Genomic DNA, 16,155 nt, shown 5'->3' with positions numbered 1-16,155 from the left:
AGAGCATCATGAGGTGGATTGCCTATTCTGGCAAGATTTGGAAAACTGCCACTACTCAAATTCCACCAAACAGTGGTACAGCAAAAATGGCGTCACAGTAGCTCCCAAGGAGATGAAGTCGGCCTATACTCCAGAACTAAGGCCAACCTGAAGGAATTCAAGCGGAAATGGAAGTTGGCAGCCAAACAAGTGGGAACAGGGCTCGTGCAAAAGATGATGAGCCGTGTACGAAGAAAAGTTCGAGCAATTGCCTATGGTAAGAAGGAAGACTGAAACAATGGTTTTACAATAAGCATAATACCTGCTAATGTATAACCAACAATCAATACGAAACTATCGATTTTAAATTGGCTCACTACTTGACTAGCCTATTGGTCCTAAGCAAACGATTAACGTACTCCATTCTAGTCGAAATTCTAGTACTACACAATGTTTGTTTTGATTCGCTATGAAAATTTGACAGATAAAATGAGGGGTTAGTGGATTTTCCTATGTATCGAGGGGTGAATCGATTAGCTTGGGACCGAAGATAGTACCAGAGCTGAGCTAAAAAGTTTAGCACGTTTCTTCGGGACCTTCTAGTCTTAGAGTTAACTCTGTAGTATAACGGTTACATTGAACTATGGAAAATAAAATGCATTTTTTAAATCCCGCAGATTTTAGTGTCTGGATTTTTTCGTGTTCAGCCTTTTTAGCGCACACATAGCTGACGCTAGATTTCGTTCAAATTTAAACGATATTTCATGTAAATTTCAGCGTGATCTTGCATACATTACGCGTTGACCATGTTTTTTAACAAGACTTATTTTTCGAAATGGCATATGTATGTGTTTTCATTTGTATTTTTCGCTACTGTTTAAACTTAGTTGCTATCTAGGAGTGTACTACGGAGCAGTACGAAAATTTCCATCAGCTGTCCCCTTGACCGATGTAGAAAAGTGCACAGTAGATTTACGGATCTCTTCTTCAACTTCATCGGAAACTATCTCTGCCGATTGGTTCGGCCAGCAGTCCTGTTGTTGTTTCAGCCAAGACCCACCATAACTGGTTGTCTCGAATTTCCTCTGGTAACAGTCCTCTTGACATCATCTGCTGGATTCTCCACTCCTTGGACGTGATTTCATATGCAGTTTTCTGTTGCGTGTTGAATTTTGGCTACTCGATTGAGGGAGTCGCCTTCAACCATTGTAGCACACAGGTAGAATCTACCTAGAAGAATGTTTCTGTCTTGATCTTCAATGAACTCAGCACCTTCTTCTTCAGTTGTGCTACTAGCAGAGCTCCACATAGCTCTAACCTAGGGATCGACTGCAATTTCAATGGAGTGACCTTAGATTTCGATGTAAGTAGTGCCACGAAGCAGTTTCCCAAAGCGTCAACGCTTCTCACGTACGCAAACGCTCCATATGCTAATTTGGAAGCGTCGGAGAAGAAATGACGCTTTGGGAAACAGCTTCGTGGCACTACTCACATTGAAATCTAAGGTCGCTCCATTGAAATTGCAGTCGATCTCTAGGTTAGAGCTATGTGGAGCTCTGCTATCAGCACAACTTGTAGATATTTCTTAATCCGTCAAACGATCAGCAGCCACCCATCCTGTGTTCGAAGAGGTTTATGTATTTCTTTTCAAAAATTGCGGAACTCCAGGGTGGGGAGTATGTCTAGGAGTGTACTACGATTGGAAATTACCATCAGCTGTCCCCTTGATCGATGCTGCATAGAATTTTGGAGCATGTTGTGCTACCACTGTATCCATCAATCAACTGAGTTGTCAGCGAGATAGCATAACGACAGCCACTGAGCCGAAGAGAATGTAAAAAGGGAGAAAATATGCACTTTATATAGGTCAATAGTCTAAGGGTAAATAAAACATTAAAAGACAGAAGACAGAAAGACTCCATATAGCAAGGTCGATAGATGGTCACGGGACCGAATTTGTGATGTAGTTTTAAAGCTCGATTCAAAGTAAATCTGGACGCACGGTTTTATACACCACCGCGCCCCTGGTGGTTGGAACAAAAAACGATTGACAGCCATTTGTTGATGTTTCATTGACGAAGAAATTGGTGAAAAGTTTTTCTCGATTGATTGACGCATCCCGAAAGTACGGAACATGGAACTTGAGAAAAGAAAATTAATTGTGCACAAACATCTAGAGAACCCTTCGTGGTCTGCCTTAAAAAATAGCAAAAGTGTTAAAATTTCCAAAGTCAACGGTGAGTCTTGTAATCAAACGTTACAAGGATACTCTGAGTGTGGATAGAGCACAGCGCATCTATAATAAAAGTGGCACTAGGGACAAAGAGCTGAGGAGAAAGGTGTTGAGGTACGTGAAAAACAACCCAGGTGTCTCCATACGTGATTTGGCGAAGAAATATGATTTCTTTTTCACCGTGCGTAACATCATTTCAAGAGAAGGATATGAGTCTTTTTATGCCAGTCCAAATCGCTCCCTGAAACAAAATTTAGTGGCCAAAAAGCGAGCACGATTACTATACGAACGAGCTTTGATGAAATTTGATGGCTGTATTTTAATGGATGACGAAACATATGTCAAAATGGATTATAAACAGATCCCCGGACGAAAATTTTACCTGGCATCTGGTTGTGGGGATGTCCCTTCCAGGTATAAATTTGTTTTTGCTGATAAGTTTGCTGGGAAACTAATGATTTGGCAAGGAATCTGCAGTTGTGGCCTTAAAACCAAGGTTTTCATTACATCTCACACATTGACGTCGAAGGTTTAGGTGTCTGAAAAAGTGGATTTTACCCTTCATTCGGCAACACAAGACCAACGTTATGTTTTGGCCGGATCTAGCCAGCTGCCACTACTCTAAGGAGGTACTAGAATGGTATGCTGCAAAAAATGTTAATTTCGTCGCCAAAGAGATTAATTCTCCGAATTGCCCTGAGTTCAGACCGATCCAAAAATATTGGGCAATTGTCAAGCGAAAACTTCGAGGATGCGGTAAAGAAGTGACAAATGCACAAAAAATGCGTTTAAAGTGGAATAAGTTCGCCGGTACAGTGTCACCAGCGACTGTGCAGATCATGATGGCATCGATCACAAGTAAAGTGCGACAGTTCGTTCGAAACGGCGAAATGTAATAACTTGTTTTATAGCGTTTGAAAGCTGAATAAATAGCCTTTTGTTTGACGTTTTGATCAACCATGTATGTTGTTTAATTCTTGAGTTATGATCACTTGAATGCGTCCAAATTTACTTTGAATCGACTTTAATAGGTTTTAAAGTAAATGTTAGATGTGTAGTGAAATGTTTAAAATAAACTGTTTTTCAATGTTACTGTATAGTTGAATGAAAAGTGATTTGTGTCGTTAAAGGGAAGGCGGAATTAAAGTTCATTACGCCGGAAGAAACCCCAAGGAATCGGTTCTCCCAGACCGTATAGGAGGGATCATCAAAATTCCCAAAATTCCACCCAAGGAAGAAAAACCAGCCCCCAGGTACAACAGTTGGAATGCAAATTATGCATGTATGCTCGATCCTGTGCTTTGGAATAATTTCTGTGTAACCTAGTTTCTTGAGAGGATATCTGAATTATGTGATTTCAGTTTTTGGACAGTAGAAGATCTTCAGAATGACACTTGTTCAATATGTTGTGAATATGTTCAGAGACACCTGGTTTCATGAGAGAATATATAAGAGACGTGATTTGAATTCTTGAATTGTTTGAGATATTCAGACTGGTATCAACCTCATGTCTTTTGTTTTGTTTTTTGTTTATCCTTGTCGGGTGTTTTCATCACGGCGACCATTTTTTCGATCTATTGTGATACATTCTCCAGTTTTTTGGCGTAGGACTACGTCTTTAATTTCTATACTGGGGGTCACATTAAAAAAAATCAAGATTCAGACATATAACGAAAAATCCCAAACACGGACGCAACGATAGAGCCCAAATCGAACAAACGACCCATTGCGCATGCTGACAAGAGCGAGCTCAATGCTCGGTTGATTGCTCACCATTTCACCAATGAAAGGAACGGAGGAAAAGAGCAGCGATAATAAAACGCTTTCCAAATCGTTTTCTTGAAGATTATCAACACTTTTTGAAAGAGCAGTCTATCACCGGCTCCTAACATGTGCCGAAGAAAACAACTTGTTACTCGAGGAACAGTTTGGTTTTCGGAAAGGTCGTTCGACCGTCCACCAGCTGACTCGAGTAACAAACATTCTCAGACGGAACAAGTCTGTTTCGAAAACATCTGCCATGGCTTTGTTGGACGTTGAAAAAGCGTTCGACAATGTCTGGCATGATGGCCTGGTGTTCAAATTGCAGCAGTACGGTCTTTCAATCTTCCTAGTGAAGATAATAAATAACTATCTATCGGACAGGACGTTCCGAGTTTCTCTGAATGCCATTCACATCGGATGTTTTCATAATCGATGCAGGGGTTCCACAAGGAAGCATCCTTGGCTCCATTTTATTCAACCTGTTCACCTCCGATATGCCGGCTCTCCCTGATGATGGATCGTTGTCTTTGTTCGCAGATGACACACCCATCGTCTACAAGGTTAGGGTCATCGGAGCTCTGACAGCCATACTTCAGAGAGGCCTGGACGTTCTGTCTGAATACTTCAACAGCTGGAAGATCCGTATCAACGCGTATCTTTCCACACTCTAAATCTCCCAGACTTGTTCCGTCGGAGAATAACAAGATCTGCCTGAATGGCACTGTGGTGGCACTACGGCTTAACACTAGACAGCAAGCTGATTTTCAGGGAGCACGTTGACAAAACCAAAACCAAGTGTAACATCTTGATAAGATCACTGTATCCACTCATCAACAGGAGGTCTACTCTATCCCTGAAAAATAAGCTTGCTGTCTACAAACAAATCATCCTTCCCGAAATAAAATACGGGATGCCAATCTGAGAGGGTTGCGCCAAATTCCATCACCTTAAACTCCAAAGGATCCAGAACAAGATCCTTAGGATGGTCCTAAACAGTCCCCCGCGGACTAGAATTTCTGAGATCCACCTACTGGCTGGAATCCAGACATTAGAAGAATGGAGAGTATTTATCCTGGAAAGGTTCAGAGACACCTGTCTGAGATCAAATCATCAGATAATACGTGATCTAGCACGTTAGGTTAAGTTATACTCGTAGTTAGGTAGGTTATCACTTTGTTTCAATTCAAATAAAACACATCCCCAAAGGGGTATTCTGTAAACTAGTTGAAAAACGCAAATATTAAATTAGAATATCAAATTAAACAAAGATGAAGATCCAGGTAGGCTAATCTGTTAATATAATAAATCAGTGTACTACCATAATCAACAGAAATAAACATAATTTTACTACTACTACTACGCCTTCGCATTAGTTGCGATTCACCCGTTCAACAGTAAACATCGGTGTCGATGTCATCGTGTGATAACATCCAGGGCCTGCCATTCGTCGTCTGGCTCGACGTGGTGGTGTCAAGCTCAGCTCCGGTCTGATGTACGAGGAAACCCGAGGTGTGCTGAAGGTGTGCCGAGAAAATGTGATCCGTGATGCCGTCACTGAATATGCAGCTACCTACACGTCATCATCATCTTCCAAAGGCTTTAAGCCTGTACTACCATCGGTCCTTTTCAGGGCCATCAATATTTTCCAAAAGAGTTAATTTTCTGAACATGTCCCAACTAAAATTCATATCAAAAGGTTCTTTTCAGGGCAATCATAGTCATACTAGAGTATAAACAGAGAGATCCCCGCTAAAATTCCTTTTCCTATACAAAACACAAGCTCTTGCTGCAGTTAACAAAAATATTTATTATATCATACCACGTAGTCCTACGTCATCATTGCGTTCAACCCCATTGGGCTGTCCCTTGTAGTTTTTATTTATTTAATTTCTCCCCACAAATTCAAAAACAGTTATGTTAGTGCTTTTAATAATATATTACACTGCTAGAAGGGCAACACATAACAAGTGACGGCCTCCGTCAAAACCAGGATTGTTAATGACGTTAATGGGGCCTCAGGGCCTGACAACGAACGGTATTTCCAAGTCAAAGGCGGCTAGTTCGATTCTCGGTCCGGTTTAGGAATTTTTCGGGTTGGAAAATGTATCGACTTCCCTGGGCATGCCTTGCCACACGATATACAATTTCATGCATTGGCATCAAAAGCACTCAATTAATAACTGTGGAAGTGCTTCAAAGTTTTCCGTTAATTGACATTTTCATTAAGGACTTTTGTTAGTTTCCAAAAGGGTTTTGCACAATCTAGGAGGGAACGGATGTTATTGGCAAAATTCTCATTTCTGAGTTCCACCATTTGGGCTTTGATAAGTGTAGTTAGACGGTTGGAATGGGTCTTGAAGGTAGGCAATCCAGTTCTCTGCTACTGCCTGCGCATGGCGTTACGGAGTCTGATTAGGCTTTTAGTATTCTGATCATGGTTCAGAGAATTACTCACCCGTCTGGAAGCTGGCACGTGTTGTTCGCGGGCTCGGGATACCGCCTCCTCGACGGCGCACAGAGATCTATCAATGTCATCAGTCGTCTCCAGTAGGGTACCGAAATCGATGGCTTCATCGACGGCTTGTTGGAACCGATCCCAGCTTACCCGACAGGAAGCATGAAATCGATTAACGGAGGAGCCCAATTCGGCCACCACGGGAAAGTGGTCCAAGCTTAACCGGTTGGGAGATGTTCTCCATGTTGCTGACGAAGATGTCGATGATGGAGTGCACGCCGAACTGGCTCAACCGGGTGGGAGCGTCCGGCGCGACGATGGTGTACTGGTGTACCTCTAGCAGGTTGTCGTTCAGGATGATGCCGTTCTGATTCCGCCTTTTGTTGCCCCAAGCTTGATATTTGGCGTTCAGGTCGCCAGCAATGATGAACTTTCCACGGCGTTGTGTTATCTTGATAATATCCCTTCGCAGGTCAGCCGCGGATCCATCCCTGGCTTTGCTTGTTTCGGGCAGTAGGCCGCAATGATGGTTAAAAATAATAAGCGTAAGTTAAAACGCAAAAAATAGCAGTTATCGCAAATGTCTTGGCAGTGCTGATTGCACACAGCTTTTGAGCATGACTTACACATCGTCGGTCATCCTGCGCTTATTGTCTTCACTTTTGCAGATATGACAGATGCCTACTTGTGACGCTGTGTAGATTTCACCTTGCAGAGGATAAGATCAGTGGCGTTTACTTAACCTCATTCTACCTATGCACCAACTCTCAAAACATAAACAATCATCAACATATTGCGTGCAATGGATAGATATCGCGTAAACTAGAAGATTAAGTGTATTTTTCAACCGATTCGAATATGAATATGGCATTGAATCTGGTTTTGAAAGTTGGTGCACAGGTAAAAAGTGAGGTTACGGGACGCCACTGGATAAGCTGTTTTTGAGTCGCGTACCCAAAAAATCTTAACACCGTATTTTTCTGGCTTCAATGGCATATATTGCGTAAATTTGATTTTACCACGATACCCACACAGCAAAAAATTAATTTTGATATCACATCAAAGTGGATGCACTTCAATCGTGTCAAAAATATGGTGTTATATTACTTGCCAAAAAGGACAAAATTATCATTAACACAGTGACGATGCGCCAAACTACGGCCCTGGCTAACGGACTGACAGCCGTTCTGTCAGATGGTGATGACGCGGCGTGTGTATGTCAAAACAATAAAAAGTAAAAGTCATTTTCTAAAGTAATTTCTAAAGCGTGCTAGTGCGTAGGTAAGATTGTGAAACGATCAAGGAAAAATTTGTTGCTAAATTGTTCATTTCTCCTAAATTTACCTTAGAATTATATATATAGCAGGGCAGGCTGAGTGCTACTTAATTCTATAGATTAATCCTATTATATACACACGAATAAGAGGTAAAAGCAACAATCAATACGAAACTAACGATTTTAAATTGGCTCACTACTTGACTAGCCTATTGGTCCCAAGCAAACGATTAACGTACCCCATTCTAGTCAAAATTCTAGTACTACACAATGTTTGTTTTGAATCTCTATGAAAGTTTGATAGATAAAATGAGGGGTTAGTGGATTTTCCTATGTTTCGAGGGGTGAATCGATTAGCTTGGAACCGCAGAGAGTACCAGAGCTGAGCCAAAAAGTTGAGCACGTTTCTTCGGGACCTTCTAGTCTTAGAGTTACCTCTATGGTAAAAGTGAAGTACAACATAAATTTCTAACCTAATGTCCCGATAAATTTTACAGCGATTAACTAAGCCTAGTAGTACGGATTGTTGATGCTACTACGGACAAAAATCACAGAAGAACACTAAACGTAAGTAAATAACTTGATAATTTGCATTGCACTTGACTTTGTAGAAAAGTTAAAACAAAAATGCTGGCCACCATGAAACATATTTATGCTACGCAATCTAGGGTAGAATCCCCAATATTGAACCTAGAAAAACTTAATCTAATATTTTTATTAATATTTTTTCTTCAAAGGGATTTTATAACTCCCTCCCTCTCCAACATCACCACGAGAAATAAAGAGTTGTAAAACTGGAATACAAAATCTTCCATTGTCTGATTGCTAGCGCGACACTACTGCTGCTGCTGCAATCTTTTCCGAAATGAACCTGCGTTAGCTGGGTCCCGGCTTGTCAATTTCCAGAAAACTTTTTGAAGGGAATTTCAATTTATCCGCGATTACGTAACTTCGTCACACAGGAAGGTTAAAAACGCTGCTCTTCAAACAGATATAAAAATTTCACAAACATATATAAACATTACACCAGATATTCGCTGCAAAATCTGGCCAACTTTAAGTCGGCTAAAGGTGAAAAATAAAACACATTTCAAGAGTAACACGCGAAAAGGGCCTACCTCGGCTTTGTGAAAAGGTATAAGTGAAAATCCGTGGAAAATAATAGCAAACCGCTGTCAGACTCATTTTGGCGGGAATATAATCCATACATTTTGAGGTTAGTTAGAGGAAAACATTGAGCAACTTCACACGGTGAATGTGTCCGTTAGTGTGCGTGCTTTAAACGTCCCCTAATAATAAAAAAAATACCATAAAAGAACGATAACCAAAATGATTGAACTATTCCACGAATGGTTTGGATGATACCCCGAACACTAATCTCTATGGGAAGCTTCCCCTGATATTCAGGAGACGAAAGAATGGCATGGGGCATGAATTTTAAACTGGTCCTGAAGTGAGCTGAAATTGTTTCCTGAATGAGATTCTGATATCGATTTCTTCGAAATTCTAGCAAAAGTGGCAAGAAAATGTTTAGTTCTGGAACATTATACAGGAAATCCGGATTTCCGAGAACCAGACGATTCCGGATAAACATTGCTGACAATGGTGCCAAAAGATTCAAAATCGGTCAAAATTGGCCACAGTAGCAAGCATTTCAATTTTGTGTGTACCCTTGTCGAGCTCCTAAAGGGTAAACAAATTTAGGACCTCCCCTTTCGAAGCCCCTTGCTGCAATATGAAATCGTTCTTCATGAAAAGTTGTCTCTCCATGAGTTCTAAGATGTCACTGAATTCAGGTTTCCTGTCTCGAAAATAAGTTTATAATTTCTTAACTTTGAAATCTTTAAAAGTACCCGGCTACCCTGTTGATCACATAACGGTTAAGGAGTAATATTTTCGTCACCCTGAAAAGGACGGTTTTGGTTTGATGCGCATGGTCGTCTGTCGAGCGGCAAGCAAATTATCCGACTTTTGGCTCTAGGTAAAAGTGTAGCCTTGATATTAGACGGATCTCCACTATATCATGACGCCACATATTACAGGTTCGTATGGGTTTGATGCACGGTTTCGGGTTGTTCGATCTTCGGTTGGGGAATTCTGAGCTCTGTAAGCACTTTCTCCACGGATAAGGTGAGCTAGTTTGATGTTCTTCGGCTTGACGATGATGAAGATGAAGAAGATGAAGATGGCCCACAGTGGTTCTTCTGACGATGTGCAACAGTAGGTACCCGAACAGTGGTGGTCTGGCTTCTTCACTACTTCTCTGGCTAGAGCGCTCTTGCAGGCAGCCTTAGTAGTAAGCTGCTTGCGGGGAGCCTGTCCACCGGTCCACATGTCGTGTGTTGGCTTTGGCTTGTTTCTTTTGGGACCAACTATGTGATGGCTGTGTTAGGAAAGACAGCTTGTGGTCTAAGCATATGTATGGGGAACTTAGAAGCTACCAATATTAGTTAAATTTCTGAGCTGTTTAACTATTTTCATTATTTGTAATATATGCCACAAAATTGCTGAATGAAGTCCCCGTCGAATGGAATATTACATGACATATTTCACATTAATACTTTGGAGAAGTATTTGTTCAAAACCTTACCACTTTTCGTTACATGTTCATTTTTCGTACTCGCAAAGTGTACCCCCATATAGGAAACAAAGACGTAGTTTTACGTCAAAATCTTCTGGTGAAACATTTCTGTACTAGTCGCAAAATGGCGAGAAAAGTCCCCTCATCGAAATTGTGTCTTTTCAATTCGGCATATTATTTTATATATGTGTTTTTTCGAGTAATCCGTTCTAGGGTTTCCAATTTTCCCGGGAATCGACGAAGCAGGAAATTAAAATAAAATTTCCTGGAAGTACCCGGAATCCAGGGAAAGAAAAATAAAATATTTAAAATGATAATCGAGGATAAAAATGAACTTTATTAATAAAAAAAAAAAGTAGAAGGGTCTGTGCCTAGGGGCACGTACGGAAGCTTGAGGTAGGACCGCTAGTGGATGGAACAAATATGTTGATCATTTAGTTCATAATTTTTTCCGTGTTGTGGCCGGTTGTTTTCAAAATTCTTAACTGTGCATCCCAAAGTTTATCACAAAAAATACTGAGTGCACTATTTTTTTAGGTTTGTATTTTAAAACTTTAAAGAGATACAAATTACCATTAAAAAATCAGGTTTCAGGATTTCAAGGTCTTTTGAAGATATTAATTCTTTAGAAAGCAAACATAAGTCATTCTTCAAGATTCTAAACAATGAACAAACTATTTGTAAACTTCAAATGAACTCAAAATATATTTATGACGATTCGCAATAAGATCATACTAAAATATTATACAGATTATTTTATAGATTTTTGTCAGCCAGAAACAGAATAAAAAGATTTTTTTACGGTGAACACACATATTGAATATGGAAATAATTTGGCAACACTGCGTCGTCTTGCTCGAAAGCAAATGACGAAGAAAACGATTTTGCAAGTGTCTTTATTATCGCTGTTTTTCTCCTACCTTCCTTTGATTGGTGAAATGGTGAGCGATCCACCGAGCATTGAGCTCGCTCATGAGAGCTTGCGCAATGTGTCGTTTGTTCGATTTGCGCTCTATCGTTCCGTCCGTGTTTGGGAGTATTCGTTACATGTCTGAGTTTTGATTTTTTTTTAATATGACCCCCAGTATAGAAATTAAAGACGTAGTCCTACGTCAAAAGGCATACAACACAATAGTGCTTACACTATGACAATCCGTTTGAAATACGACTTCAAAACACAAAGAACATTGAGGTGTTTGTCAAAAATGCGCGATCAGTTTTTGGTGCAAATACTTGCGGAAATGGAGAAGACACGTTCACTTTCCGTCCAAGTCCGCTTGATTGTCTTGATGTCATCAAACAGTCGCTTGAGATTCTGAGACAGCCGCCCGTTGAGTTCAAACAACGTTAGTTGTTTCTGCATTATTTTATTCATGTTCACAGATTCACTCGCTGGATTGTTGACGGTGAATTCTTGAATAGCTGATTCAAGTTCCTGTTCTATAGTAACTTCCAGTGGTTCCTGATGAAAATAGTTATCTTCACTGGTGTTGATTCCTCTGGGACTGGGACTGAGACTGTCTTGACTGGGTTGGTGGCTTCTTGCTTTATGAGCTTTAAAAGTTGTGTCCAGGTCAGAACTGGTAGCTCTGTGCTGGATGCCAGATTGTTACTATTCAAAAGATTTATTACGGCACAAGCTCTTTGTTCCGTCTCTCTACAATTCTATTGAGGAGCGCATCATACATATCCTTGGAAATTGGAGTGCCCAACTTTTCTAGCTTATTTAAAAAAAGCTCAGGCTTCCCTCAGCAGTCAAAAGATTTGCATCAAGGTAACCGAGAGCCTGGGCTGCAATGTATTAAGTAGATTGCGCATAATGTTAACATCCTGTTGTCAACGTCGTTTGTCAAAAATAGTCTTGGGCATGCTCTGAAAGCGCTTTTTTGATACATTACCATACATTAATAAATCGCTCGATCATGGCTTCGGTACTATACCTGCTTCAAAGTAACGCCAAAATTGCTGTTGTACAACCCTGATATGCATGACATCATAAATCATATTTTAATACAGGTATTTTTCAAAATTCTGGGTAAGAATTTACTCAACTGAGTGTTGTTTTCGATAGCCTTGTTGATATTGAGCTGTCAACTGCTAAGTGCTCAATTTACAGTGTACTAGTCACCTTTTGTGTCACTAGTGGCGCTAGTGTCGGGGAAAATCGTGTCTTGGGGATAATAGAAAAGTGAACCATATTGTAAATTTATAATATATGACTGTGGTCAGCAGAACCCTCATATTGTCAAATTGTTATTTGGGAACCATCCCAAAAGGGTTAAGGAAGAACCATCCTGAAAGGTGCTGTTCATTAACTACGTAGACAGTTTTTTTTTGGATTCTTGACGCCCCCCTCCCTCCCCCTGCGTAGACAATTGTCCATACAATATTTTTTTTTAATTTTTGGGGGCCGTGGAAAATTGCCAAACCCTCCCCCCTCAAAACTGTCAACGTAGTTTATGAACAGCTAAAAATGCCGTTCGGAGATTGGTTTATAAATTCATGAATATTGAAGCAAAATATTTATTGAGATCCTATTAATCGAGTAACCACACAGTTTTGACGTTAATCTAAGAACTATTGTTTTGGGTAGAATCACACTTGCGTCAATATTTCCTCACATCCTTCCATTCGATCAATCCATTTAACTCTTCTTTTGTAGAGCAAATCTCATCTTTCGAACTCACTTCAGTCTTTCCAACCCATCACCCACTGACGGTGACCGTTTGCTCATTCATGGCTTTATCTGAAGACCGATTCTCACTCTTACGAACAAACCGGCCAAACAACCGCCATCAGGGCGAAAACGAACCGCTCATCAACAACAGACAGAAAGGAGAACTAAAAAACTGATGTTTGCGGACCGCTTCGTTTCGGGAGGTGTTAAAGCAGTATAATTTTCTCAAACATCATAAAACTGTTTCTCCTATCATCATTATAGTTTTTGATAGAATCCATCCCATTTCCACACCCCGCTTCCGACCCGTCCTGTTCCGTTCTGTGAACATGGTCCAAAAAACAAAGGCGGAAACCCACGCCAGCCACTCGGACAGCCACTTGGACAGCAGCGTGCCTAGTCACGGTGGCGGCGGCGGCGGCGGCGGCGTGGTGTAAAATCATAATTGCCACGGTAAACAGTTCGGTAAACACGCACGAAAGAGGCGCAACTGAAAGGTGAGAAAATTTAATTAGAAACTGTGAAAGGGTTCACACTTCTTCGGCTGTTATCGGTCACAAAAGTCAGCCAAAAAGAAGAAGAAAGGTTTTGTCTTTACTTGACAAGGGCCCCCCCCCCCCCCTAGGGGGTAGGAATTTTCGGTGCTTTTCCCTGCACATTATTGGTATGAATGGTGGTGCGGTTTGGGTCGACTTTCCGCTTAATGAGATCCAAATAGAGAGATGAGCTAGTGAGTTCAAGCTTTGGGCTACCGAAAGGAATCGGTTTGCTGGCCGTTGTCGTTGTCGAGGGATGTGGCAAATTTGTTTGAAAGCAAATTTGAAACCATTCTCCGACTAATATCTTCTCTTGGATCAAAATCCTACGTCAGACTCAGGGTCCCTTCCGTAACAACAAATGCTGTTCGTAATTAATTTCCGCCCTCTCGACTGATCCCCGGTCCCAACGGACACCAGTGGACTTATCAAAAGCACCCACGCTGTGGGGGCGGCCCCGGCACAGCGGTTAACATCCATACCTCACACGCAAAAATCCCGAGTTCAAAGCTCATCCCCGGACTTGGCTTCATGAACTATGATAAAACAAAAACCCCAAGCTGTGCAGCAAGAACACAGAACTGAAAAGTCCTTCGATCTGCCGGTCACAAAAATTGAGCCATTCTCGACGTTAATTGTGCCTTTTTATCGCTCAATTACAGGAAGGCGTTTCGGATCCACCGAGTGTTTCGTCCATCAGCCGGCTGCTGCGAGGGGGAGGCAGTGCCCCAGACGGACGGAAGGACGACGACGGGCGGAAGGATTACAGCATCCACGGGATTTTGGGAGGTAAGTGCTTTTTGTTTAGCATTGCGCTAGGTCGTTGCTGGCTAATGGAATGAATTGGCCTTTCTGTTTTGTTTCAAGTTGGGGGAGATTTGGGTTTCCAGACCGGGCAAAATATTACGAGGTTGTGTCAACCGAAAAAATGAGAAGATGATTAATTACCTTGCCCAGTAGGAATGGTGGGGCCGGGTGGCTTTTCTTTTGTCGAGGTACTGCATATAGAAGATGGGAAGATTTGCGACAGTTTATTCGCCTACGTGATGAAAGGTTGAGCGAGTGAAAGCTGTGTCTATTATAGTCTCATCAACTGAGTATTACGTCATAAGCTCAAGTTTGAGATTATTATTGGAGGACCCATGCAAAGTCCATCGAGAAAATATAGAGAGGGAGGGGGTTGGGAAATATCTACGGTCCATGTAGATTAACAAAAATGCGTATGAACAACTCTGGGCATGAGGTGGGCATTGTTAAATCAATAGTTAAACAAACGATTTAGCTGTCATGGAAATCTTTAGAAAGAAGATTCAGGAAATACTCCTAGGAAATGGCTCTAATGTTGGTCTATGGATCAAATATTGGGCCCATCATTAGAAATCTGATATTTATCATTGTCCTTGGGACGGTACTAATGGATATTTTCGGCGTCCTTTTGAACACTTCCAAAGTTGTTAATTGATAGCTTTTTAAGCTTGTACCATTTTTTTAACTAGTTCGTTTATTTACAAGGCTCATTCGTGTGTGACACTTTGCGGAGCCAAAATCAGTAATGTTTGATTTACATTTTAAATAGCAGTATTTCTAGGTTAGTATTGGGTACCAATTAATCGTGGCGGGCTCGAGGTTATTGGGTAACAATTTCGATTGGAAGGATCTAGGTAGGAAACTGGTTTCTGAAGCCTCCTTCAGATACTACTCTCGGATGGTTAACCAAATTCTGGCTGGGCAGGGGCAAGTAGCACAGGAACAGGAGGATAATAAGACTGCGACACAATGGCGGGAAATTGTTTGGAAAGGAGGGGATAGTCACATCAAACTCTAACATCAGACAAACAAAGGAATTCGTAGATCGCTTGCATGTAGGGAAGATCACGTGTTCCCAATACATTTCTTACTTCACGGAAGGGTTGTCTACCTCGGGCCACAAGCTTGTACCATATTTGTATTAGTATAATTGTGTGGCAATTATTTAAGAAAAAAATATAATAAGAAATCGATACGATCCTGGCAATTCTTTAATAAGATGGTATTCGCAACTAATAACGACCGTATCGGCTCTCCCCTCGGCGCAGCATAAGAAAACGGCGATCGAGTTGTAGTTCGATAGGAGAGTCTAACGGCGAGAAGGAATGATTCAGCAGGAGAGTAAAACGATGAAGTGGACATCCTTCGAGATCTAGAGCAGCAGTAAATAATTTTATTAAATTCACCAGTATATTTATGTTAGAATAAACCGTAGTTAATGTCGTGTAATTGTTGATGGTTGTTGCTTGAACGATGGTTCATTTTAGACTAATGAAAATTTGCTAGGTTACATAGTTATATAAGCTCTTCAGTAAGTCAACTGCTACTACGATGTCATTTTTCTTCACCCCCTCTCAGTTGCTCATTTCTAATCCTAATTTACTGCGTAGATTCAGGAACGATGGAGCTGCCAGAAATTGTGTCAGCACGTCTGCTTCTTGTTATTGCGTCGGAACGTAGACCAACTGGATGAAATGGTACTTTACATCTATGTGCTTACCCTTTTCGTCTCTTCCTTCTGTGCCATCGCTATGGCTTCTTGGTTATCCTCGAATATTGGAACAGGATACAACAACTTGATTTGCGCCAGGTCACCCATTAATTAATTGATCCATATGGATTCACTG

General features: G+C 41.1%; 1 protein-coding gene across 5 annotated transcripts in view; it reads left to right on the top strand.

Annotated features, from left to right (window-relative positions):
* gsb-n (gooseberry-neuro) overlaps positions 1 to 16,155 on the top strand; it is a 181,738-nt gene that overhangs the window by 70,125 nt on the left and 95,458 nt on the right. For all 5 annotated transcript variants that reach the window (XM_065234664.1, XM_065234661.1, XM_065234662.1 and 2 more), the window contains one exon: positions 14,164 to 14,290. In XM_065234664.1, coding sequence (XP_065090736.1) covers positions 14,164 to 14,290 — 127 coding nt within the window. The remainder of the gene's footprint in view (positions 1 to 14,163; positions 14,291 to 16,155) is intronic.

This window comes from Ochlerotatus camptorhynchus, unplaced genomic scaffold (genome assembly GCF_037179485.1).
Source record: "Ochlerotatus camptorhynchus isolate MF236.1 unplaced genomic scaffold, CSIRO-AGI_Acam_v1.1 ptg000434l, whole genome shotgun sequence".
Lineage (NCBI taxonomy): Eukaryota > Metazoa > Arthropoda > Insecta > Diptera > Culicidae > Ochlerotatus > Ochlerotatus camptorhynchus.
The sequence above is the reverse complement of the archived record's forward strand: the minus strand, read 5'-3'. Positions and strand labels throughout refer to the sequence as shown.